The sequence below is a fragment of the Cherax quadricarinatus genome, chromosome 8 (assembly GCF_038502225.1).
Source record: "Cherax quadricarinatus isolate ZL_2023a chromosome 8, ASM3850222v1, whole genome shotgun sequence".
NCBI classification, from domain to species: domain Eukaryota; kingdom Metazoa; phylum Arthropoda; class Malacostraca; order Decapoda; family Parastacidae; genus Cherax; species Cherax quadricarinatus.
Window position 1 is genome coordinate 46,421,441 of NC_091299.1, and position 27,327 is coordinate 46,448,767.

General features: G+C 41.2%; 1 protein-coding gene across 1 annotated transcript in view; it reads right to left on the bottom strand.

The window, feature by feature from the left end:
* Positions 1-15,944, bottom strand: part of LOC128685506 (uncharacterized) — a 147,804-nt gene extending 131,860 nt beyond the window's left edge. The window contains exon 1 of the mRNA XM_053772076.2: positions 15,757-15,944. Within this exon, the coding sequence (XP_053628051.1) occupies positions 15,757-15,804 (48 nt within the window). The 5' untranslated portion in view covers positions 15,805-15,944. The remainder of the gene's footprint in view (positions 1-15,756) is intronic.
* Between the last annotated feature and the right edge of the window lie 11,383 nt (positions 15,945-27,327).

The window sequence follows — 27,327 nt, forward strand, 5'->3', positions numbered from 1 at the left end:
TTAAGGAATGCAAGAAGGAACTTAGTCAGCCATTAACGAGTGTGTTTAATGCGTCCATCCTTACTGGTGTTGTGCCAGAGTTGTGGAAGCTGGCTAATGTGGTTCCTATATTTAAATCAGGGGATAAGTCCGTTCTTTCAAATTACCGTCCAGTAAGCCTGACATCTACAGTGGGCAAGTTACTAGAATCAATTATAGCTGACATTATTAGAAGTCACCTTGAAGAGCATAACTTGATAAATGAGTCTCAGCATGGGTTCACAAGAGGTCATTCCTGCCTGACAAATTTACTGACGTTCTTCAATAGAACTTTTGAGGCAGTAGACAGTGATAAAGAATATGATATTGTTTATTTGGATTTTAGTAAAGCCTTCGATAGAGTACCTCACAAGAGACTCCTAGGAAAAGTGGCAGCTCATGGTATAGGAGGTAAAGTTCTAGCATGGATAGAGGCATGGCTTACCAATAGAAAGCAGAGAGTTTTGATTAATGGGGTCAAATCTGAATGGGAATTAGTCACTAGTGGTGTTCCACAAGGATCAGTTTCAGGCCCTCTCTTGTTCATAATTTACATTAATGACCTTGATGAAGGGATTACGAGTGACATGAGCAAATTTGCTGATGATACAAAGATAGGCCGTATGATTCATTCTGAGGAGGATAGCAATGAACTCCAGGATGATTTGGACAAATTAATGTCTTGGTCTGAAAAATGGCAGATGAAGTTCAATGTGGATAAGTTAATTAGGAAGAAGGATGGGAACCCTCTCATATGTGGTATTTTGCCAAGGAGAAGAGTTGGAAACGAATGGTTGTCCAGGGCAATTGGTATCAATTGTTGGCTGGACAAATACTGTAAGGAAAATGCGGTAACATTCATTGACAACTGGGACCTCTTCTATGACAGAAATGACATGTATGCCAGGGATGGGGTTCATTTATCTAGGTCTGGGGTGGGGGCACTGGCAACTGCAGTGGAGGGAGCTATTAGGGCTTTAAAGTAGGAATAGTTAGTGGTATGGGTTTTGGCGGGAACACAGTGAAGTGCCAGTGTAGTAATATGAGTTCTAAGGGAACTAGTAATAGGCAGAATGAGGTGGATATTGGAAAGCCAGTGGCACTAGGTGACAAGGACAGTAATAGGTTTAGTGGAAAAACAGAAATGAGCAGGAAGGGTCAAGAGAAAGGAAGGTCTTTAAAAATATATGCTAATAGCCGTAGTGCTAGGAATAAGATGGACGAGTTGAGATTAGTTGCTAGTGCAGGTAACATTGATGTATTTGCCATCACTGAGACACGGTTTTATTCCAAAAGTCGAGACATGCCTGCGGAATGTCACATTCAGGGTTTTAAATTGTTCCAAGTAGATAGAAGTACTGGGAAGGGGGGGGGCACTGTATGTCCATGATTGCTTGAACTGTTGCATAAAAATGGGTATTAAGTCAGAAGTAACACATACAGAGTCTGTCTGGATAGAATTTTCAGAGGGGCATGAAAAATTGAGTCTAGGAGTGATATACCATCCCCCAAACTTAGGGACCAAGGGAGATTACTATGGGAGGAAATTGTTAAGGCCACAAGGCACAATAATGTAGTAATTCTAGGGGACTGCAACTTAAGTCTGATTGGAATTTCTTGACTGGGAATTTAGAATCAAATTACTTCTTAGTAGTAGTTCAGGACTGTTTTTTGAAGCAGTTTGTGACAGAACTTACAAGGGGAAATAACCTCCTTGACTTGGTTCTGGCAGAGAAACCTTTGTTAATAATTTAGAAATTACAGAGGAACTCGGCACAAGCGATCACAAATCAATTACCTTTAGCATAGAATGGAAGTATGACAGCAGATATAATTCAGTAATAGTCCCAGATTTTTCACTTAGCAGATTACAATGGGCTTAGAGAACACTTATCTGTTGACTGGGGTAATGAAGAGAGCTATCAATATGACAGTTTTCCGAACACTATACATGCTACTCAAAGAACATTTATCCCATATAAAGAAATTAGATCGAATGACCCAAAATGGATGAATAATAGGCTCAAATATATTTTAGGGCAGAAGAAAGGAATTTAGAGACGTATCAAAAGAGGTGAGGGTCATCTTATGAATCAGTATATTGACATTAAGAGGGACGTTAAAAAGGGGATAAGAAAAGCTAAAAGGGAGTACGAAATTAAAGTTGCTAGGGATTCGAAAACTAACCCAAAAAGTTTTTTCCAAGTGAATAGAACAAAAGTTAGAGATAAGATAGGGCCCCTTAAAAATAACTATGGGCATCTCACTGACAAGGAGAATGAAATGTGCTCTATTCTTAATAATTATTTTCTCTCGGTCTTTACTCAGGAAGACAATAACAATATCCCAGTAATTAATTTTTATAGTGGGCCTGAAGATGATAAATTATGCAATATCATAGTCACTACCGAAATGGTTATCAAACTGATAGACCGGTTGAAATAAAATAAGTCCCCGGGCCCTGATGAACTTTTTACAAGGATTCTTGAAGAGTGTAAAATGGAACTTTGTGAACCACTGACTAATATTTTTAATATTTCTCTTCAAACAGGTGTAGTGTCTGATATGTGGAAGATGGCTAATGTAATTCCTATTTTTAAAGCAGGGGACAAGTTGTTACCGTCAAATTACCGCCCAATAAGCCTAACCTCAATTGTAGGCAAATTACTAGTCAATTATAGCTGATAATATAAGAAGCCATCTCGAAAAGCATAGCTTGATTAATGATACTCAGCATGGATTCACGAGGGGCCATTCCTGCCTAATTTATTAACCTCCTTCAGTAAAGCTTTTGAAGCCGTTGATCATGATAAAGAATTCGATATCGTTTATTTAGATTTTAGTAAGGCTTCTGATAGAGTACCGCACCAAAAACCATTAAAGAAAGAGGCAGCTCATGGCAGTGGGGGAAAAGTGCTGTCATGGATTGAGTCATGGCTCACCAATAGGAAGCAGAGAGTATGCTTAAATGGGGTTAAATCCGAGTGGGGATCTGTAACAAGTGGGCCTGTTGTTGTTTAAAATATACTATATCAATGACCTTGATGAGGGAATTACTAGTGATATGAGCAAATTCGCCAATGACACAAAGATAGGTAGGATAACTGATTCAAACGTAGATGTCACGGAACTTCAGGAGGATTTAGACAAACTCAATTCCTGGTCAGAAAAGTGGCAGATGCAGTTCAACGTAGATAAATGCAAGGTTCTGAAGCTCGGGAGTGTCCATAACCCTAGTACTTATCAATTAAATAACGTAGAACTTAGCCATACAGATTGCGAAAAGGATTTGGGGGTTATGGTAAGCAGCAACCTTAAACCAAGACAGCAGTGCCTAAGCATACGTAACAAAGCAAACAGATTACTGGGATTTATATCTAGAAGTGTAAGCAACAGAAGTCCAGGGGTTATTTTATACATCATTAGTAAGGCCTCACCTAGATTACACAGCTCAGTTCTGGTCTCCATATTACAGAATGGATATAAATTCCCCCATCAGTGCCGTCCTAGCCAACTTATACATGGAACACCTAGAGTCCGAACACTTCGCCAACATCATCCCTTCAAGGGTCACTTGGCTACGTTACTTGGATAACGTCCTCGTAATAACTCCCAAACGTTTTAATATACGGAATCTTCAGGCAAGGCTCAACGCAGTTGAACCGGCGATCCAGTTTACACTAGAAGAGTACAATGACAAGCTACCTTTCCTCGACGTCCTCATTCACAAAGTAGACAACAACCTAAGATTTCAAGTTTATCGGAAACCTACCAATAAAAATGATCTCATACACTTCTATTCCAGTCAAGATACTAAGACCAAAAGAGGCGTCATCATCGGGTTTTTCCTAAGAGCATACCGAATTTGTAGTCCTGAGTTTCTTGACGAGGAATGTACATACATTCACCAAACCTTCACTGAGTTACATTTTCCTTCCTTTTTCATCAAAGATTGCAAGAAAAGAGCTCTTCAGATCATTAATTCTCCACGCACCAACACCACTCCCAACAGTTATAATTCTTCCCAACAGCCAGGTTGCACTGAACGTTTCTAAAGTACTTTCACAAGCTAACACCAGAGTCGCCATCGCACCACGAACCAGTCAATGAAGGGGTTTACACTATACCCTGTGGAGGCTGCGACAAGATTTATGTAGGTGAAACAGCAAGAAACCTCGACACCCGCCTCAACGAACACATTTACGCATGTAGGAACGATAACTTGAACAATGCCTGTGTACAACACCGAAATTCCACCAATCATCTCATGAAATTCAGAGACGCCCAATTAGTGATCAAAGAAACTAATTTCCACAGATGCAAGTGCCTTGAATCAGCACTAATCGCTGTTTCGAATACAATTAAACAAAACAAGGGCAGCTTCACCATCTCTGAAGTCTTGGCAAGAATCCTCCTGAAAACAGTAAACCCTGCCATCACACAGTCTCTCCTGTTAATACTACACAAAGCACATTACAGAGAGTGAACAATAAAAAAGGCCTTCTCTATCCAGTCTATATTTGTCTAACCTATTTTTATGTTACCCAAGTAATAGCTTTTATATCCTTTTACTCATGTACGAGTTAATTGCTCTACCATATTGTATTACTGCTACTACTACAACTTATGTCACTACTACTACTACTACCACTAGTATTGCACCTCACTCTGAGCCTATATATACCCTCTGTGTCCATGTACTGTTTGTAATGGCTTGACAAAGCTCCTGGAGAGCGAAACGTTGCCACAATAAAATGTCACATTAGTTGCACTTGTGTCCTTTTACTTTACATAAATTCGCTAAAAAACATCCAGCGCTGAATGACCTTAATACATAGCATTAGAAATCTTCCGTAGGAAGAACGATTGAAGACTCTTAAACTACATTCACTTGTAAGACGAAGAATGAGGGGAGTAATCGAGGCTAGGACCCTGGGTAGCTTTAAGAGATTGGACAGATATACAAGTGGGAGGGGCTGGGTTTGATTGGTGTGTGGAAAAAGACACTTATGTACAGTTCAGGACATTTATTAAAGGAAACGTTTCGCCACGAGTGGCTTCTTCAGTCCTAATACAGAGAAAACTAAGAAAACATTTATATATATAGTGGCAGGAGTCAGGTGAGGTGACGCGTGGGTAGAGGTGGTAGTAGTAGTAGTAGTTGTAGTAGTAGTAATGGAACTAAGGAGGTGAGGCAAGAGAGGGACCTGCTGGCATCAAGTAACACCAGTTCCCAGGATGGGTAATATCCTCTTGCTTAGTAATTTTGAAATACTGTAACTACCGGATTTTTGCTTTATAGTGATACTGACAGAAATTAGTGCAGCTTCAATGGATTTTCTCCGTCTTAAGTCGTCTTCTTTAATAACTAGTTTAGCTTCATTGAACTTCATGAGGTGTCCAACATCGTCTCTATGTTGAACACATGCGTTTTTGCGGTCATCATTTCTGCAAGCATTTTTGTGTTCTGCTATTCTAATGTCCAGAGTTCTGGCTGTTTCCCCTACATATACTTTGTCACACCCCCCACATGGTATAGTGTAGATTCCTGCACTTGTGCCAGAATCATGCTTGGGTTTTTGTATCAGGTTCCTGATAGTAGTTGAAGAGCTGGTAGATATTTTAGCCAGTTTTCTGTCAAACATTTTTGAAACATTAGTGGCAACGTTGCTGACCGGTAAAACGATGTAACTTGGAGGCTTTTCTTCAATTTGATAGGTGTTGGTCTTGCTGAGGATACGTGCCGCACGTTTCCTACAGTCACGTATGAAGTGTAGGGGAAAGTGCAGTGAACTAAAAGAGTTAGTGATGTATGTACATTCTTCTTCGAGGAACTGTGGACTGGAAATTCTGTAGGCTCTCAGAAAGAAGCCAATAACTTCCCCTCTTTTAGTTCTTGTGTCATGGTGAGAGAAGAAATGTAGAAGATCGTTCTTGTAGGTAGGCTTCCGGTAGACTTTAAAAGAAAGTTTATTTTCCCCTGTGCGTAAGAGAACGTCGAGAAAAGGTAATTGGTTGTCCTTCTCCTCCTCTAGTGTAAATTTAATAGTAGGTTCCAGAGTGTTGATGGTGTTGAGGATGCCCTGTACGTCAAGATTTTTGGGTACACTGACCAAAATATCATCTACGTACCGCATCCATGTAACTGAGCGAGGGATGTTACTGAGGATCCTTCTTGATTCCAGGTCCTCCATATATAAATTGGCAAGAACTGCACTAAGGGGGGATCCCATGGCTAGTCCGAAGAGTTGTTTGTACTTCTTGTCCTCAAACCTAAAACAGTTATAACGAACACAAAGTTCGACAAGGCTCACAAAATCTTGGCGGGGTACAGGTAACTCTGTATCATCTTTAATCACCCTGCGAAGAAGATCAATGGCTTGATCAACTGGGACATTGGTGAATAAGGCAGTCACGTCAAAACTTGCAAGCTTCTTATCACTCATGTCGAGATCCCTGATACGGTTAAGGAGGTCACCCGAATGCTTTTTAGTTCACTGCACTTTCCCCTACACTTCATACATGACTGTAGGAAACGTGCGGCACGTATCCTCAGCAAGACCAACACCTATCAAATTGAAGAAAAGCCTCCAAGTTACATCGTTTTACCGGTCAGCAACGTTGCCACTAATGTTTCAAAAATGTTTGACAGAAAACTGGCTAAAATATCTACCAGCTCTTCAACTACTATCAGGAACCTGATACAAAAACCCAAGCATGATTCTGGCACAAGTGCAGGAATCTACACTATACCATGTGGGGGGTGTGACAAAGTATATGTAGGGGAAACAGCCAGAACTCTGGACATTAGAATAGCAGAACACAAAAATGCTTGCAGAAATGATGACCGCAAAAACGCATGTGTTCAACAGAGACGATGTTGGACACCTCATGAAATTCAATGAAGCTAAACTAGTTATTAAAGAAGACGACTTAAGACGGAGAAAATGCATTGAAGCTGCACTAATTTCTGTCAGTAACACTATAAAGCAAAAATCCGGTAGTTACAGTATTTCAAAATTACTAAGCAAGAGGATATTACCCATCCTGGGAACTGGTGTTACTTGATGCCAGCAGGTCCCTCTCTTGCCTCACCTCCTTAGTTCCATTACTACTACTACTACTACTACTACCACCACCTCTACCCACGCGTCACCTCACCTGACTCCTGCCACTATATATATAAATGTTTTCTTAGTTTTCTCTGTATTAGGACTGAAGAAGCCACTCGTGGCGAAACGTTTCCTTTAATGTCCTGAACTGTACATAAGTGTCTTTTTCCACATCTTGTCGGTATCACCATACCATTTCCTCTTTGACTGGTGTCGTGGGTACGGGAGTAAATTCTTGGGTAGCTAAACAATGTAGAACTTACCCGTACAGAATGCTTTCGAAAAGGACTTGGGGGTTATGGTAGGCAATAATCTTAAACCAAGACAGCAGTGCCTGGGATTTATATCAAGAAATGTAAGCAACAGAAGTCCAGCGGTTATACTACAGCTTTATACATCATTAGTCAGGCCTCACGTAGATTACGCAGTTCAGTTCTGATCTCCATATTACAGAATGGATATAAATTCGTTAGAAAACATTCAGCGATGAAAGACAAAATTAATATTTAGCATTAGAACTCTTCCATGTGGAGAAAGATTGAAGACCCTTAAATTACATTCATTTGTAAGACGAAGAATGAAGGGAGACATGATGGAAGTGTATAAGTGGAAGATGGGTATAAACAAAGGGGATATAAATAAGGTTTAGAGGATATCCATTCAAGAAAGAACCCACAATAATGGACTCAAATTAGTTAAGTTTATATTTCAAAAGGATATAGGAAAGTACTGGTTTGGAAATAAGGTAGTTGAGTGGAACAGTCTGCCTAGTAGGGTTACTGAAGCTAAAACGTTGGATAGTTTCAAATTTAGGTTAGATAAATACACGAGTGAGAGGGGTTGGATTTGAGTAAGACTTGCATGAGTAAATGGAATCACCAAAACTTATTTCTTGGGTAGCATTGAAAATTGGGTTGGGAAAATATTTTGTTAGTGGGAAGGACTGTAAAGGACCTGCGTAGTATGGGCCAACAGGCCTGCTGCAGTGTTTCTCGTTTCTTATGTTCTTATGAGTATCATTAATTAAATTATGCCTATAGTTGGGCCTGACTTCAATTGACCTCAGTCATTCAGCAATGTTTAAGGCTGCTTGAAATACCCTGCAAAACCAGGGGCTTTCAATAAACTATGTCAATAACATCAACTATTCCTAAATGAATTGTAAAACTATCAGGTATGACGTATTATACTACTAACATAGATGAACACTTGCTTTAACCTTGTTGAGAAATGGTTTACCAGCTAAGGTTAAAGATTAAATATAGGGGGAACTTAGCTTGTTAAGACAGCTCATCGCTTGCACAGCCACCCCTGCAGGCGAGATCTTGAAAAGTCATAACCACTTCGCAACGGACTGTAAGAGAGTATAATATGTATGATTATAAATTACCCCTAGGGGGTGTTATGTCAGTATATATCAGACACTGATTGCTGACAAAACTTTCTTGTGTGGGCTCAAGGGTCCACTTATCACCAGGGCTTATGATAAGTGACTAACTCGTAACTTTATACTCAACTGCGCAGTCAGTAGTAGTACATCACGAGTTAGTACACTTACCTGGGCATATGCATCTGACCCGTAGTTACACCCGGATATCCGATGTCTTGATTGAAAAATAGTGTTCTTTGAAGAATGTCGCACTACACTCTGTTGGATCGCAACACTTGTCATTATACTGTACATCAATAATTGTTCACACCACAATGTCACTAAAGCTGATCACACTTCTCTGTAAGTGTTTATTGAGACTTTTGTGCAAAATGTGCAAAACATTGTTCTTTGTTGGTTATCCCAGCACATCAATGTCTTTCTCAGTAAAGTCAAAAGTAATCTGACCTCACAGCCTCCTATGCTGCTGCAATGCCCCTAGAACATAAAGGAAAAGCTGACCTAGTACTTGTTGCTTCCTTGCCAAACTTCCTCCATGAAGCAAAGCAGAATGCTTGATTCTTGCTGTCTTAAGCATAGACAACAATGTACACTATCTTTACCATGGTAATAAAGTGGGAGCAGTATTTTCCTTAATTGTCCTGCTAAGGTAAGAGATGGACTGTCTCTCATAACTACACTTTGCAACACTGGAATCTTGCAAGAAGCGGCGGTCGCTTGACCACGTCACATATTCATATTGCATCTGGTCGCTTGACCACGTCACATACTCATATTGCATCTGGTCGCTTGACCACGTCACATACTCATATTGCATCTGGGATCAATTACTTGCTGTAGCAGTAAACAAGATGTTTGCCCTTCTGAGAGGGCTGGGCCCCTCAGGGCTGAAAGGAGCTGAAGGGGGCTGAAAACCCCCTCCTGGAGAAAATTTCTCCACACTGGGGGGCAGTGGAGGTTCGCTGCAGGTGAACTATTCATTACTTAACATTAATTTGATTTTCTCACTCACCACCACTGCTGCTTGTCTTTTCTGAACAGCTTTAATCTGTGTGGTTTCTGGAGAATCACTGATTTTGTTTTCAACACTGTAATTCCAACGGCACTAGTTTATTGTCCGCTTATTCATTACACCTTTGTTCAAAACATCAACTGTCCTGACGATTCCATTTGCATCAGAATGGTCACAATTTTCCAAGTGGACCATCATTGTCAATAATCACTATGTCACCAGGTCTTAAAGACTTATGATTTTCAAGAACACAAGCTTCATAGAAGTGTTTTCTCAATGAGGTGAGATAGTCTTCTCGCCAAATTTTCTCCCAACGTTCAATCACTTTATTAAGGCGTTTGAATTTACGTCTGAGTTGCTCAGGTTCGAAATAAGTAGGATCCTCTATGATTTCTTTATCATTCATGGGAGGAACAGGTTCGAGCCTTCTGCCATGAAGCAAATGAGATGGACTTAACACTTCTAAATTGTCCAGATCATCGGTAACATAAGTTAGAGGTCTGTTGCTGACTATTTTCTATTTCAGTCACAACTGTACGGAATTCTTCTAAGTCGATTCTCTGACGATGAAGATTCTTCCTTAAACATTTTACAATGCCTATCATTCTTTCATATAATCCGCCGTGCCATGGAGATTTAGGAGGAATGTATCTCCAACGACAACTGCGTTGATTCAGCATCTGTTGTACTTCTGGCTGATCATAGATCTTGCTTATATAAGCAGCACCAGCAACAAAGTTCGTTGCATTGTCTGAAATCATCAGTCTGGGACATGCCCTTCTGGCTGCAAACCTTTTGAATAATTTGATCAAGGTATCAGCAGACATGTCAGTGACTACTTCTAGATGTACTGCTCTAGTCGTAGCACAAGTGAACAAACAGATGTACACCTTGATGGGAACTTTGTCAACTGTTTTGGTTAAAATTATTGGTCCAGTGTAATCTACACCTGTCACCTCAAATGGAGTTACATGACAAACTCTTTCAGAGGGATATGGAGGTGGACCTGGATACTGACATACTCCCATATCGTAGTGACGACAAGTAATACAGTCCTTTATTTGTTTTTTCACACTTTGTCTACCTTGAGGTATCCAGTAGGATTGTTATATATGACAAAGTGTGTCAGCTACCCCACCATGTAACACGTTACTGTGGGCGTTTTGAAAAATCAGTTTTGTTAGCCAATGATTCTTGGGGATCAATATGGGATGTATGGCTTCTTTAGGTTGTGAAGAATTATGAATTCTTCCTCGACATCTTATAATCTTTTCTGAGTCGAGATCAAGTCCTAAAGAAATAATCATAATAGTTTTCCTCGGGGATTTATCTTGTGTTTCCAGAAATTTATATTCTGTAGAGAAAACATCTTTCTGCATTAGTTTCACCCAGTATTTAATGGGTTCAAGATATTCATAATTAGGTTTTATTTTTTTAATGAATTTAAAGACGAGAGCTGTAACTCTTAAGAGTTTACCCAAAGATGAGTATTTAGATCCATCAATGACTATTTCTGTTGTGTCTGCAGTATTTACATAACTTATTTCTGCTGTGTTCAAGCAGACTGTTTTTTATGGCATAATGTGAGCTTTTTGCTGAGGCCAGTTATTTTCATTAGAGAGCCAGTGTCTTCCTGTGTAAAAACTGACAAAAAAATAGTCATTAAATATGAAACACATTTCCAGTTCGTTATCCGTCAGCTGTTCATTCCCAGTTTTCAGAGGTCCTACTTTTTCCTTCACCTTCGTCCTATACACTTGAAAGAACCCCTTTGGATTGGTCTTTGATTCATTAGCAACTCTAATTTCATAGTCACGTTTAGCCTTTCTAATCCCCTTTTTTATTTCTCTTTTAAGCTGAACATATAGGTCAGTAAGGTTAACCTCTCTTCTGATGCGCCTATAAATTCCCCATTTCTCCCCTAATAAATGCTTTAGCCTCCTGTTAACCCATTTGGGATCGTTGTTATTAGACCTAATTTTTCTCTGGGGAATGTATATACTTTGAGCATGGTGTACATTATTAAGAAAAAAATCATAAATGGAGATCCCTTCGTGTTCTTTGAAGAATGTCACACTACACTGTTGGATCGCAACACTCGTTGTTACACTGTTCATCAATAATTGTTCACACCACAATGTCACTAAAGAAGCTGATCACTATTCTCTGTACGTGTTTATTGAGATTCTTTTGTGCAAAACACGTGGAACATTGTTCTTTGTTGGTTATCCTGGCACGTCAATATCTCTCTCAGTAGAGTCAAAAGTAATCTGACCTCACAGCCTCCTACGCCGCTGCAATGCCCCTAGAACATAAAGGAAAAGCTGACCTAGTACTTTTTGCTTCCTTGCCAAACTTCCTCCATGAAGCAAAGCAGAATGCTTGATTCTTGCTGTCTTAAGCATAGACAATGTACACTATCTTTACCATGGTAATAAAGTGGGAGCAGGATTTTCCTTAATTGTCCTGCTAAGGTAAGAGATGGACTGTCTCTCATAACTACACTTTGCAACACTGGACTCTTGCAAGGAGCGGCGGTCGCTTGACCACGCCACATACTCGTATAGCATCTGGGATCATTTACTTGCTGTAACAGTAAACAAGATGTTTGCCCCTTCTGAGAGGGCTGGGCCCCTCAGGGCTGAAGGGGGCTGATACCCCCCCTCATGGAGAAAATTTCTCCACAAACCTTATAAAAAGTCACACTGTAGATTTGGATAACACAGTGCGGTTGTAAACAGACTTTAACCCCAGTAAAATGAAGACGAGAACATTTTTTCCACCTGTTCGTGACATTAACCTAACATGCTGGCTTGAGCATTGTCGTTAAAACAATTTTAGTTTTATGGCCAATAATAAGAATGTAATGACTATATAAACGACAATGAGTTTGTACATATTTCTGGTAAAAAATAATGTAAATCAACCTTACACCGAATATAAAGCGTAAACAAAAATCATTACAACGTCAATACTAAAATTAGTTTTAAAAAGCACACGAAATCTGTGAGCTCTAAACCAGTAGTAGATGCCACACTGCATCTAGGAAATTAAAAGACATTCAGACACGAAAATCACCCCCTACGAAAGCAGAAGACTTGGCAGGAGATGCAACATTCTCCCACCTCCCCCAATGAAAAACAGGGGCCCCACGAGTAGGCTAAGAGACAACACAATAAGCATCAGGAGCCCAAGACTGTTCAACTGCTTCCCACGATACATAAGGGGACTTACCAATAGACCTCTGGCTGTCTTCAAGAAGGCGCTGGACAGGTACCTAGTCAGTACCTGACCAGCCGGGCTGTGGCTCGTACGTCGGTTTACTTGTGGCCAGCAGTAGCAGCACCGTTGATCAGGCCCTGATCCATCGCAAGAACTGGTCACGGACCGGGTCTGGGGGGGTTGACCCACGAAACCTTCTCCAGGTAAGGAATTAAAACACAGGTCAAATTCCTTAAATTGAGAGCCCCTTGCCAGTATCAAGGAACCTCTACTGAGGGCAGCTGTAGGAGTAGTGGTGTTTGATGCCATGAGAAATATGGATCTCTCCTGACAATGATCTTAGTCATATGATGACCCAGTAGGTGGAGTTTCTGTTCACATGATCATGGCCTTCAGGACCTCAACCGGGGTTCCACGAGAGGTCGCTACCTGGAGTTTACCTGGAGAGGGTTTCGGGGGTCAACGCCCCCGCGGCCCGGTCTGAGACCAGGCCTCATGGTGGATCAGGGTCTGATCAACCAGGCTGTTACTGCTGGTCGCACGCAAGCTGACGTACGAACCACAGCCCGGTTGGTCAGGTACTGACTTTAGGTGCCTGTCCAGTGCCTTCTTGAAGACAGCCAGGGGTCTATTGGTAATCCCCCTTATGTATGCTGGGAGGCAATTGAAGTCTTGGGCCCCGGACACTTATTGTATTGTCTCTCAGTGTACTCGCGGCGCCCCTGCTTTTCATCGGGGGAATGTTGCATCTCCTGCCGTCTTTTGCTTTCATAGGGAGTGATTTTCGTGTGCAGGTTTGGTACCAATCCCTCCAGGACCTTCCAAGCTAGGAGTTGAGAGAGAAATAGTGATAGACTAATCATGTGTAAATGCGTTTTTGAGTCATTTTTGTGTTTAATTTGATATTCGTAATTTTACTATACACATACGGTTATATGCATAAATCCAGTGGCTGAGTAGAGGAAGAGTTCTAAATATGGTGTTTGAGCTGGAAGATGAATTGCAGGAATACTTTCAAGAAAACAATAAGCAAGATTTTGCAAAGTGCTTTGAAGATGAAAAATGGTTGAGGAGGCTAGCCTACTTAGCAGACATTTTTCATCACATGAATCAGCTGAACATGTCACTGCTGCGAGGCCCTGGATAAAATGTACTAAGTGACGAGAGTCTTGGATTTGAGAAACCGACTTTTTGGAAAAATCATGTTGCGAAAGGAAATCTTGAGATGTTTGAACTACTGCCGGGGCTTAAAAGTGAAGAAGGATATCACATATTTCAAGTCTTATTGAAACACCTGAAAGAACTGTGGATGAAAAACGATTATTATTTTCCTTCTCTCAGCACAAGTGTATGACTGGGTGAGGGATCCAGACTCTGAATCTTCCGTTCATCCTGTGAACTTGACTTTAAGAGAAATGGAAGACCTTTATGAGCTGCAGTCTGATCGTACACTTAAGATGAGACTTACTGACCTATCCCTGGGTAAGTTCTGGATATCTGTGAGAGAAGAGTATCCTGCCATTCATAGGACAGCAACAAATATATTGCTGTAGTTTTCAACCTCTTACATGTGTATGCAAGCTTTATCTTACTTAACAAGCATCAAGAGAAAAAGACAGAAATCGTCTCCTTTCAGCTGAAGATGGCGTCCGTGTAGTTTATTTAAATCGTAATGACACGATTGCAAACAAGCCATACCACAGGCGGGATTTGAATCCGCGGTCAGTCTCAAAACTCCAGACCATCACGTTAGCCACTGGACCAGCCAGCAATCGTGTCATTGCGATTTCGTGAGTCATGTTGACGGCATTGAGGGGACTTGAGCTACAGTTCGTCACGGCCACGTTAGCTGGAGATTCGTCTGTAAAAACTTGCATTTGTGGTCACAGTGGTGCCTATGCTAACCTTCCTATGATGTAGAAATATACCTAGTTGGACGAATCTTATTGTGGCTAGCTGGTCCAGTGGCTTCAAAAATAACATACACCTGACCCATATATTTGTTCATGACATTTTGTCTTCATTTATCTTATGCCTTTCAACATTGTCAATGAACGATTAAGTAATTGTGGCAGTTATTATTTGTTTTCGTTATGTGTGTGTTATATATGATATTGGTTATTTTATTTTTTTTTTTGTTTATAGATATGATTAATTTTGTATGTGAATAAAATCCTCTGTATAAACTCTGGAACAAGCAGTTTTTTTTTTTTTTGCATTACCTGGAGTTTACCTGGAGAGAGTACCGGGGGTCAACGCCCCCGCGGCCCGGTCTGTGACCAGACCTCATGGTCTGTCAAACTTGAGAAAAACGTGTTATTTTTTGCTTACTAAACCAGTTACCAGAAAAAAATATATTTTCCTGATGAACTTTAGGTTTATCAAGATATTAATAATATATACTTTTTATGTAGTGGAAGCCAGAGACATGAAGATCATGTTAGGTTCCGCAGTGGTAAACAGGTTCATTATAATAATTATAATCATGAGGGAGCGATAAAACAGTAGGGATTATACAGCGCCTGTAGGGGGGGGGGGAGGATGGGAGGTTTGTAGATGAATGGTTCAGAGAACCGGATGGGAGGTATTCAGGTTACTGGAAAAGATCCATTTCCCCAGATCACGAGCCCCTCGCCAGCGTCAAGGAACCTTCTTTGAGGACATTAAAAAGGGGTTGAGAAACGCTACATTAGATGGTTCACTAGCCACAGTGACCGGCTTTCTAAGAGTGAAGGTTAGTGTAGTGATGACACCAGCAGTGACGGAAGTCTTACTCCACCTCGGCCAATATTCTTACAAATGGAAATTACAGTGTCTGTTACCTGCAATACTAACCTCATTCATCTGGGCGGAGTTTAGGGAAGCAAAGTTGGCCACCACTTGGTTGTCTAATAACAGTGGCAACAATATGACCTCGTTTCTGTGTCATCTAAACATCAACACACAGTGGAAAAGGGAAAGAAAAGAAAAAGGTGAACGAATGTTTTTATGACAACACTCACCGATGGAGCACTGCGGCGCAGAGTTGACACAACGTTACTCGCAGCCATAATCCTAGTAACTTTTCTTTATTATTATATCTGATATACTGTGACACACAGGCGCACACACACACCACCTACACTGAGAGAGTCGTGTATAAACCGTCCTTGTCTGAGGTGAGTCACACCGACACTGAGCAGCTTGCATGCCGGGCGGGGCTGCCTGTCTCTCCTGCAACTGTCACTTAATTGGAATAAACATCCTACTCGATATTCTCGTTATGAATCATGACACTTCATTATAAAATGCTTATTTAAATAAGTACTCGACGAAAAAATAATGTGCAATAGTATATAAATAAGTTTGCTGAAATAGCTTGAGTAAACGATAACTGCCGCTGATCTCTGCCAGCCCTACGATACAGTATATCATATTTTCTTTTCCACATTTTTCATATAAGTCTGCTAGCTGTCTTTTAGATATAATACAAATTTAAAACTGAAACAGCAAACTGCAAATTTATTTGTGAAGACTATGCAACAAATCAAACATATGGAAATGAATATATAGAGTAAATGAATAAATGAGGCGGGTTGGCAGCCACGTGAGTGAACACGTGATGTTTGAGTGACCAATAGCAACACTCCTCTCTATCCTTAATACTAACCTGCTATTATAAACTTTACTGCACACATTAAGTCATACAATGCTCGTATGTCATTAGGACTCAAACTGTCTGTTTACATATATGCAGAATACTTAAATTTCTAAGTAGCTGGGTTGGTGGCGCATTCAGCTCACACATTGAGGGCCGTGGTTCGATCCCCGGTATGGGTTGTAACATTAGGTGTGATTCCTTAAGACACCTGCTGTCCCCCTTCACCTAGCAGTAAGTAGGAACTTCGGTGTTAGACGACTGATGTGAGTCGTATCCTGGGTACACAATTATCCCAACTTGTCCGTAATGCTCTACATAACCTGGAGTCTGGTTTAGAAAGACACGTAAGCAAACACTAAGAACATAAGAACATAAGAACGAAGGAACACTGCAGAAGGCCTACTGGCCCATGCGAGGCAGGTCCAAGTCTCCTACCGGCTTAAGCCAATGCACCCAACCTAGTCAGGTCAGGTCACATCGACTTAAGGGAGGAACACGGCAACCGACCTGGTAGCACAAGCTATCAGGTCTAACTCACACCCACCCACATCCACTCATGTATTTACCCAACCTATTTTTAAAGCTACACAACGTTCTGGCCTCTATAACGGTACTTGGGAGTTTGTTCCACTCATCCACAACTCTATTACCAAACCAGTACTTTCCTATATCCTTCCTGAATCTGAATTTTTCCAACTTAAAACCATTGCTGCGAGTCCTGTCTAGGCTAGATATTTTCAGCACACTATTTACATCCCCTTTATTTATTCCTGTCTTCCATTTATACACCTCAATCATATCCCCCCTAATTCTACGTCTTTCTAGAGAGTGCAGATTCAGGGCCCTTAGTCTATCCTCATAGGGAAGGTTTCTGATACATGGGATCAACTTTGTCATCCTCCTTTGTACATTTTCCAGAGAATTTATATCCATTCTGTAATAAGGTGACCAAAACTGTGCAGCATAATCTAAATGAGGCCTAACCAAGGATGTATAGAGTTGAAGAACAACCTGAGGACTCCTATTATTTATGCTTCTTGATATGAAGCCAAGGATTCTATTAGCTTTATTGCGAACACTTATGCACTGTTGTCTTGGTTTCAGATTACTGCTAACCAGAACTCCTAAATCTTTTTCGCAATCCGTAATATTAAGATCTACATTATTTAGTTTATATGTGGCATGGTTATTGTCCTGTCCAACATTTAGAACTTTGCATTTGTCTATATTAAACTGCATCTGCCACTTCTCCGACCACTGCATCAGTCTATTCAAATCTTCCTGGAGTGCTCGAATGTCCTCGTCAGAATGAATTCGACGGCCTATTTTGGTGTCATCGGCAAACTTGCCGATGTCGCTCTTTATGCCCTCATCTATGTCGTTTATGTAGATTGTGAACAGCAGGGGGCCCAACACTGGCCCCTGTGGAACACCGCTCGTGACACTTCCCCACTCTGATTTCTCCCCATTTATGCAAACTCTCTGCTGCCTATTTGTCAACCATGCCTCTATCCAGGAAAAAATTTCTCCTCCTATTCCATGTGCTTTAATTTTCCTCAATAGTCTCTGATGTGGGACCCTGTCAAAAGCCTTACTGAAGTCCATATACACAATATCATATTCATTACCATGATCTACCTCCTCAAATACCTTAGTGAAAAAAGTTAATAAATTCGTAAGGCAGGAACGCCCCTTTGTAAAACCATGCTGAGATTCGTTGATTAATTTATGCTTTTCAAGGTGGCTACGAACTGCCTCGGCAATTATTGATTCCATAAATTTTCCCACTATGGAGGTTAGGCTTATTGGTCTATAGTTCGAAGCTAAGGACCTGTCACCTGTTTTGAAAATAGGTATCACATTTGCCATTTTCCACTTATCTGGCACCATGCCAGTTTGTAGTGATATGTTGAAAAGATTAGCCAAAGGTGTGCTAAGCTCCTCTTTACATTCCTTTAGAACCCTTGCATACAGTTCATCAGGGCCTGGGGATTTGTTAGGTTTTAATTTATCTATTTGCCTAAGGACCATGTCACTTGTGACCCTAATAGTACACAGTTTATTATCGTCCTGTTCTACATAATTTATCATTACTGGAATATCGCTGGTATCCTCCTGTGTAAAAACTGAGAGGAAGTATGTGTTAAAAATTCTACACATTTCCTTATCACTGTCAGTGAGCTGACCCGAGGAACTTTTGAGTGGGCCTATCTTGTCACTGATCTTACTTCTGTATACCTGAAAGAATCCTTTTGGGTTAGTCTTCGATTCTCTTGCAACTTTAACCTCATAATCTCTTTTTGCTTTTCTAATTCCCTTTTTTATTTCTCTCTTTAACTGAATATATCGATTTCTCAATTGCCCCTCTCCTCTTTTGATTTGCCTATATATGCCTCTCTTTTGACCAATCAGATATTTTAATCTATTGTTCATCCATTTAGGATCATTTTTGTTTGATCTGATTTCCCTATTTGGAACATAATTTGACTGAGCAGCTAGAACTATGCCCTGGAAAGCATCATATCGGCAACCATCACCACCTACCTGACCCTTAGTCAGGTCATTCCAGTTCAGCCCACCTAAGTAATTTTTCAGTCCTATGAAATCAGCCAAGCGAAAGTCAGGGACGGAGACTTGATTGCCATTATTAGGGGAATTCCATGATATATTAAAACTGAGTGATTTGTGATCACTTTCCCCAAGCTCATCATTAACCTCAAGATTATTAATTAGTGTTTCCCTACTGGCAAGAACCAAGTCAAGGAGGTTATTTCCCCTAGTTGGCTCTGTCACAAACTGTTTTAAAAAACAATCCTGGATCGTATCAAGAAAGTCACCTGACTCTAAATTTCCTGTCAAATTGCTCCAGTCAATCTGTCTATAGTTGAAATCTCCCATTAGCACAACATTTTCGTATGTAGATGCCTTACGAATTTCGTCCCATAGAAGTTTACTGCACTCCCTATCAAGATTTGGGGCCCTGTAAATCACACCCAAAATTAGTTTTTCTCGGCCCTCGAGAAGCTGTAACCAAACAGATTCAGTGGCTGACGCTTCTAATTTAATATCTTGTCTAACACAACAATTTAAATTGTCTCTGACATACATCGCTACTCCACCACCTTTCCTGTTGACCCTGTCAGTGTGGAATAATTTATAGCCTTGTATGTGACATTCAGAGGGCATCTCTCTATCTTTCAGATTGAGCCAGGTCTCTGTTATAGCAATAATATCTATGTCTCCTGCACCTGCAATTAATCTTAGCTCATCTATCTTATTTCTTACACTCCTGCTATTAGTATAGTAAACCTTAAGGGAGCTAGTCCCTTGCTGCCCTCTGCTGTCCCCCTTTGTTTGCTGACCTGATCTATTGTCTTTATTTATAACTTCATGCTGAATGCCTTTTATACATTTACTGTTTCCAACCCAAGTGTTGCAACCTGCTTGTTTCCCACACACACCCATACCTCTATCTTCCATCAGTTTAAAATCATAGGCATTTCACCAATGGCCTTCTCAATCGAGTCTGCAAGTGCTACCACCCCAGCCCCAGAGAGATGTACCCCATCCCTTGCATACATATCATGTTTGCCATAAAAGTTGTTCCAGTTGTCAATGAATGGGATTGCAAGTTCCTTGCAGTATCTGTCTAGCCAGCAATTTACACCAATTGCCCTAGACAACCATTCATTTCCTACTCCCCTTCTAGGCAAGATGCTACATATGATTGGGATCCCTCCCTTAGACTTAATGAAATCTATAGCTGACCTGTACTTATCTAGCAGCTCTTCTCTCCTACCCTTCCCAATATCATTTCCACCAGCACTGAGACAGATAATGGGCTTGCTCCCATTACCTGACATGATATTATCCAGCCTGTTGACAATGTCCCCAACACCAGCTCCAGGGAAGCACACTCTATCTCTCATCTTCTTATTCCTATTACAAAAAGCACGGTCAATGTATCTTACCTGAGAGTCACCAACCACAAGAATGCGCTTACCTCCATTAGCAGGGGCAGTAGTACCCTTACCTTCACTGGCCACTGAAGTACATTCATCCTGAAGAACAGCGAAGCGATTTCCTACCTTCAGATCTTCACTCTTAACTTTCCTTACTCTGATGCGCCTTCCATTACTGTGAACTACTCGCCACTTGTAGCAGGTGCTGGGCTGCACCTCACTGCTGGTAGCCGTTGCTGCCTCCCCAACTACAGCCTCCTCACAGCGAGAGACAGACTGCACCTCGCTGCTAGAAGCCTCATTCCCCACAACTCCAGCCACCTCACACTCTCTCCCAGACCCATTGAGGTGGACCTTCAGCCTCCTAATCTCCTCCTGGAGAAGCAAGACCTCCTCCTTCAACTCTCCAACCTCAATTTTTAAAACACTGCAGAAGCAAGCCATGCTTTGTAACCGTCCACACTAATCCCCAAGGCAGCTCAGGGTCTGTGACCTCACGTGACGACTGACCACTGAGTACTGACGACTGACCACTGAGTACTGACGACTGACCACTGACATATTTATTAGAAAACGTTTCGGTCCTGGGACCTTGATCACTTCTAACATACAGAGGTAGAAAGACATTATATATATAGGCAGAGAGTGAGGTGTGATGCACGTGACCTGAGGAATGTCATAAGAACATAAGAATGGAGGAACACTGTAGAAGGCCTACCAGCCCATGCCTCACTAATCGCCGTCACCGACACTATAAAACGCAACACTGGAAACTACAAAATTTCAAAAACATTGGCATACATGATACTTAAGCACCACCAACCCAACAACACAGGAGTCACATGATTTCATCGTCTACCCGTCCTCATCATAGGTAGAGGTTGTTTTGATAAGGACCTGCCTCGCATGGGCCAGTAGGCCTTCTACAGTGTTCCTCCATTCTTATGTTCTTATGACATTCCTCAGGTCACGTGCGTCACATCTCACTCTCCGCCTATATATATAATGCCTTTCTACCTCTGTATGTTAGAAGTGATCAAGGTCCCAGGACCGAAACGTTTTCTAATAAATATGTCATAGTGTTTGCTTACGTGTCTTTCTAATCCAACTTGTCGGTATTTATTACCAAGGTTTATACAACCTGGAGTCTACCTGGAGGGCATTCCGGGGATCAACGTCCCCGCGGCCCGGTCCACGACCAGGCCTCCCGGTGGATCAGGACCTGATCAACGAGGCTGTTACTGCTGGCCGCACGTAATCCAACGTACAAACCACAGCCCGGCTGATCCAGCACCGTCTTTAGGTATCTGTCCAGCTCCCTCTTGAAGACAACCAGGGGTCTTCCCGTAATGCCCCTTATTGCTGATGGGAGGCTGTTGAACAGTCTTGGGCCCCGGACACTTATTGTGTTTTCTCTTAGTGTACCAGTGACGCCCCTACTTTTCACTGGGGGTATGTTACATCGCCTGCCAAGTCTTTTGCTTTCGTATGGAGTGATTGCTGTGTGCATATTAGGGACCAGTCCCTTCAGAATCTTCCAGGTGTAGATTATGATGTATCTCTCTCGCCTGCGCTCTAGTGAGTACAAGTCAAATGCTTCCAGGCGCTCCCAGTAGTTAAGGTGTTTGATGGAACTTATATGTGCAGTAAAGGTTCTCTGTACATTCTCTAGCTCTGCAATTTCACCTGCCTTGAATGGCGATGTTAATGTACAGCAGTATTCCAGCCTAGAGAGAACAAGTGATTTAAAAAGGATCATCATTGGCTTAGCATCTCTTGTCTTGAATGTTCTCATTATCCATCCTATCAGTTTCCTAGCAGATGTGATAGTGGCATAAACAGGAGCTTCCCATATAGTATGTTATTGATGTCAACTAGGACTGTATAAGTTACATGTATTTGTACAAATAAAGTTTTGTCTTAAGTATATACTCATATATGTATATATATGCAAAACAACCACTCTGAAAGAATAGAGAAATTCCAAGTGCTTTCGTGTAATAGATTTTAACCATCCAATTGATTTTCAAAAAGTTGAGAAAGTTGTATCAAGCAAGTCCATGGTCGACAGGAATATAATTGAATCTTGTTTCATAAAAAGCAGTTTTGACAATAATATGAATATTTCCTTTGGTTTATATAAATTAGATCCATTTATAATTAATAGAATTTGGGAAGAATTTAATAATACACTGGACAAATAATAATTTTTTAAATTTTCTTGGGTAGAATAGTTTGTTGGTGGGTTGTGCAAAGGACCTGTCCAGTTGAGCCGGCGCACGTCAGGTATTTACCGTTGTGGGATCTGATAGTAAGGTGTTGGCCAGACCCTTTATATACCTTCCTTGGATGCTTTACTTTCATAGTTCCTTGATAATGTGAGTAGTCACAAAAGCGCTTGGAATTTCTCTATTCTTTCAGAGTGGTTGTTTTGCATATTCTGAAATCACCTGTTTACTGTGATCTTATTGCATATATATATATATATATATATATATATATATATATATATATATATATATATATATATATATATATATATGATCAAGGTCCCAGGACCGAAACGTTTTCTAATAAATATATTATAGTGTTTTCTCAAGAAGTATAAGTAACAGAAGTCCAAAAGTTATTTTACAGCTCTATACATCACTAGTGAGGCCTCATTTAGATTATGCTGCTCAGTTTTGGTCCCCGTACTGCAGGATGGACCTAGACTCATTAGAGAACATACAGAAAAGAATGACTAAAATGATTTACTGTGTAAGGAACCTCCCGTATGAAGATAGACTTAAAGCCTTAAATCTCCACTCTCTGGAGAGGCGTAGAATGAGGGGAGATATCATTGAAGTGTATAAGTGGATGACGGGCATAGACAAGGGAGACATTAATAAAGTACTGAGGGTGTCGAACCAGGAATAATGGATTTAAGTTGGATAAATTTAGATTTAGAAAGGACATAGGTAAGTACTGGCTTTCTAACAGAGTTGTAGATGCGTGGAACAGTCTTCCCAGTGGGGTGATAGAGGCTAGGACCTTGGGTAGCTTTAAGAAGAGACTGGACAAATATATGAGTGGGAGGGGCTGGGTTTGATTGATGTCATGGGTTACGGGAGTTATTTCTTGGGTTGCTTTAGGTAGATGTCGTTTTGATAAGGACCTGCCTCGTATGGGCCAGTAGGTCTTCTACATTCTTATGTTCTATCTTTGTATCATCAGCAAACTTATTCATGTCACTCGTAATCCCTTCATCAAGGTCATTAATGTAAATTATGAACAAGAGAGGGCCTAAAACTGATCCTTGTGGAACGCCACTAGTGTCTAATCCCCATTCAGATTTCACTCCATTAATGGTAACTCTCTGCTTTCTATTGGTAAGCCATGCCTCAATCCATGCTAGAACTTTACCTCCTATACCATGAGCTGCCACTTTTCTTAAGTCTCTTGTGAGGTACTCTATCGAAGGCTTTACTAAAATCCAAATAAACAATATCATATTCCTTATCACTGTCAACTGCCTCAAATGTTCTATTGAAGAACGTCAGTAAGTTAGTCAGGCAGGAACGACCTCTCGTGAATCCATGCTGAGATTCATTTATCAAGTTATGCTCTTCAAGGTGACTTCTGATAATGTCAGCTATAATTGATTCTAATAACTTGCCCACTATAGATGTCAGGCTTATTGGACGGTAATTTGAAGGAGTGGACTTATCCCCTGATTTGAATATAGGAACTACATTAGCCATCTTCCACAACTCTGGCACAACACCGGTAAGGATGGACGCATTGAATACACTCGTTAATGGCTGACTAAACTCCATCTTGCATTCCTGAAGTACCCTGGAAAACAGCTCATCGGGTCCCGGGGACATATTTTGCCGCAGTTTGTCTATTTGTTTAATAACCATGTCCCTCGTGACAGTAATATTAGTTAACTTAAATTCATCAGGAACTAAATATTGTTAATTACTGGAATCTCATTAACATCTTCCTGTGTAAAAACTGACAAAAAATAGTCATTAAATAAGGAACACATTTTCAGTTCATTATCCGTCAGCTGTCCATTCCCAATTTTCAGAGGTCCTACTTTTTCCTTCACCTTCGTCCTATACACTTGAAAGAATCTCTTTGGATTAGTCTTTGATTCATTAGCAACTCTAATTTCATAGTCACGTTTAGCCTTTCTAATCCCCTTTTTTACTTCTCTTTTAAGTAAGACACATATGCAACAGTTAGGTATCTTTATTATGAAACGTTTCGCCTACACAGTAGGCTTCTTCAGTCAAGTACAGAAAAGTTGATAGAAGCAGAAGATACTTGAAGACGATGTAATCAGTCCATCACCCTTAAAGTTTTGAGGTGGTCGGTCCCTCAGTCTGGAGAAGAGCATTGTTCCATAGTATGAAACAATATGGAGAAGAAGTGACAGGATGGAGCTTTTTATAGCGCCAAGAGATGAGACGTAGGCCACTAGGAGAGGTAAGAACTCAGATGTTGAGAGGTCAGGTCCCTCTCAAATCCAGCCCCTCTCACTAATGGAAGTTGTCGAAGTTGATTGCAGGTCTGTACCAAGATACCCTTGTGTTGCAGTGTCTGACAGATTGAACATTAAAATGGTATAAAATACCGACAGGTTGTTAGGTAAGACACATATGCAACAGTTAGGTATCTTTATTATGAAACGTTTCGCCTACACAGTAGGCTTCTTCAGTCAAGTACAGAAAAGTTGATAGAAGCAGAAGATACTTGAAGACGATGTAATCAGTCCATCACCCTTAAAGTTTTGAGGTGGTCAGTCCCTCAGTCTGGAGAAGAGCATTGTTCCATAGTATGAAACAATATGGAGAAGAACGAACGAACGAACGAACGAAAGTTCAGGTAAGATCCCAAATGGGATGAGCGGGGAAGACGGGACAGACGAAGAATAGTGCTTGAGAGGAGTGTTCTTAGTCGTAGAAATAGAGCCAGGGCTTAACCCAGCAGCAAAGGCGATCGTGGGACAGATATTGAAAAGAGAAATTCCGGTTCTACTGTTGGGACTCCGGTGGGGTGAGCTGGGAGTAAGGGACTTGCGACGTTTAGAGCTAGAGAGGAGTGCAGAACTGAGTCATGTCTTAACCCAAAAAAGCTAAGGCGAACTTGGGTCAGAGAATGGTACCTGTCTTAGAAGGTACCTGTCAGCGGATCCAAGGTTATTTGTAAGTAGGGTTAGGAGCAGGATCATGCAAGGAGTAGAAAAGGTTGTGTTGGTTTGTGGGTCTGCGAATGTCTTCGTCAAGGAGAGAGGTCCAGTAGTCATGTCGTGTCTCAAGTTTGTCTATCTGTCTGTCACTGAGCCTCTTCCAGTACAGATTCAGCGCAGGGACGTCTAACTGGGCATGGAGAGACTCGCTTGTGGCGAAGTCCTCCCATCTGACATCAAGCACCCAGCGCAGCGCCTTGTTCTGGACACGCTGCAGTTTAAGTAAGTTTGTTTTTGCTGCAAGAGAGAGGGCTAGAGGAGAGTAAGTTATCAGAGGACGTATTAGGGATTTGTAGAGGTGTAGTTTGGTGCGTTGAGAGGCATGTTTCAGCTTGTAGAGGCCCGCAAGGGCCTTACTAGCTATTGCATGCCTTGAGTGAATGTGTCCGTGTAAACGAAGAAGGTAGTCAAGATTAACGCCAAGGACAGTGACAGATTGTGTGATAGGGAAGTAAGTGCCGGTGTCAGCTGTTCTGAGTTCGACAGGTAATGGAGGATCACGTTTCCTGTAGTTAAAATACGTAATGCTGGATTTTGCTGCATTGGTTTTGATCCTCCATTTTTGTTCCCAGATGGCTATCCTGTCAACCTCATTTTGTGTTTTGTGTGTGAGTGTATCTATATTGGCATGAGTGATAAGTTGTGTAATGTCGTCTGCATAGGCTAGTGTGATGGAGTTGTGGTATACAGGTGTTGGAATGTCGTTAGTGTATAAAATGTAGAGGGTAGGGGAAAGGACAGATCCCTGGGGTACTCCAGCATTTAGTGTGAAGTAGTCAGAGTAACAGCCTTGGAATTTGATTCTCATGGTACGGCCGTCTAGGAAGTTGCAGAGGAGTTTACGAGTATTGAGAGGCAGGTTGAAGTTAGTGCAGAGTTTGTACTTGAGCCCCTCGTGCCACACAGTGTCAAAAGCTTTTTCAACGTCTTTTGCAACCAGGGCTGTCCTGTTTCTTTGTATTGTGTTTATGTGGATGTAGTTGAGAATGATGTTAATGGCATCCTGTGTGGATCTGTGTGTTCTGAAGCCAAACTGGCCATCTGAAAGTAGAGAATTATGTTCCAGGTATCTGCGAAGGCGATGATTAATGAGTTTTTCAAAGAGTTTTCCTAAAGTTTCGAGGAGGCTGATAGGGCGATAGTTTCTAGGGTCAGAGTGATCTTTATTGGGTTTAGGAAGGAGGATAGCAGTAGCAGCTTTGAAGAGGGAAGGAAAGTATCCAGAGGCAAGGGAGGCATTGAGGAGGTTTGTGTAGGCAGTAATGATAGAGTCAGGAAGGTGTTTCAGGATAATATGGTTTAGGCCAGAGGCACCAGGAGCCTTTGGAGGAAGGTGTCTGAGGAGAGTTTTAATGTCTGTGTTGGTGAAAGGAGTGTCGAGTTCTTGGGAGGAGGTAAGAGTGTCTAGATGTATGTGGCTGTCTGGTGTTGTTTCTTGTGTGTGTGCAGTGTTCCAGTGTTCTATGTTCTGAATGTGTTGAATAACGTTAGGGCGAGGTGGGTGAGGGTGGAAGATGTTCTCCCAGATGTGTTTGAAGATGTTGGTAGCAGCCTGTGGGTCTGAGATGTGTGTGTTGTTGTGGGTGATGTGTTTGAATTTGTTGGTGGGAGTAGTGCCTCTGATTTTTTTGATAAAGTTCCAGAAGGCTTTAGTGTTTTTAACACGCTGCCTGTCCGCTTGTTGTATTAGTCGTGACCAGTGATTGTTGTGGTCTTGGTCTAGGCTGTGTAA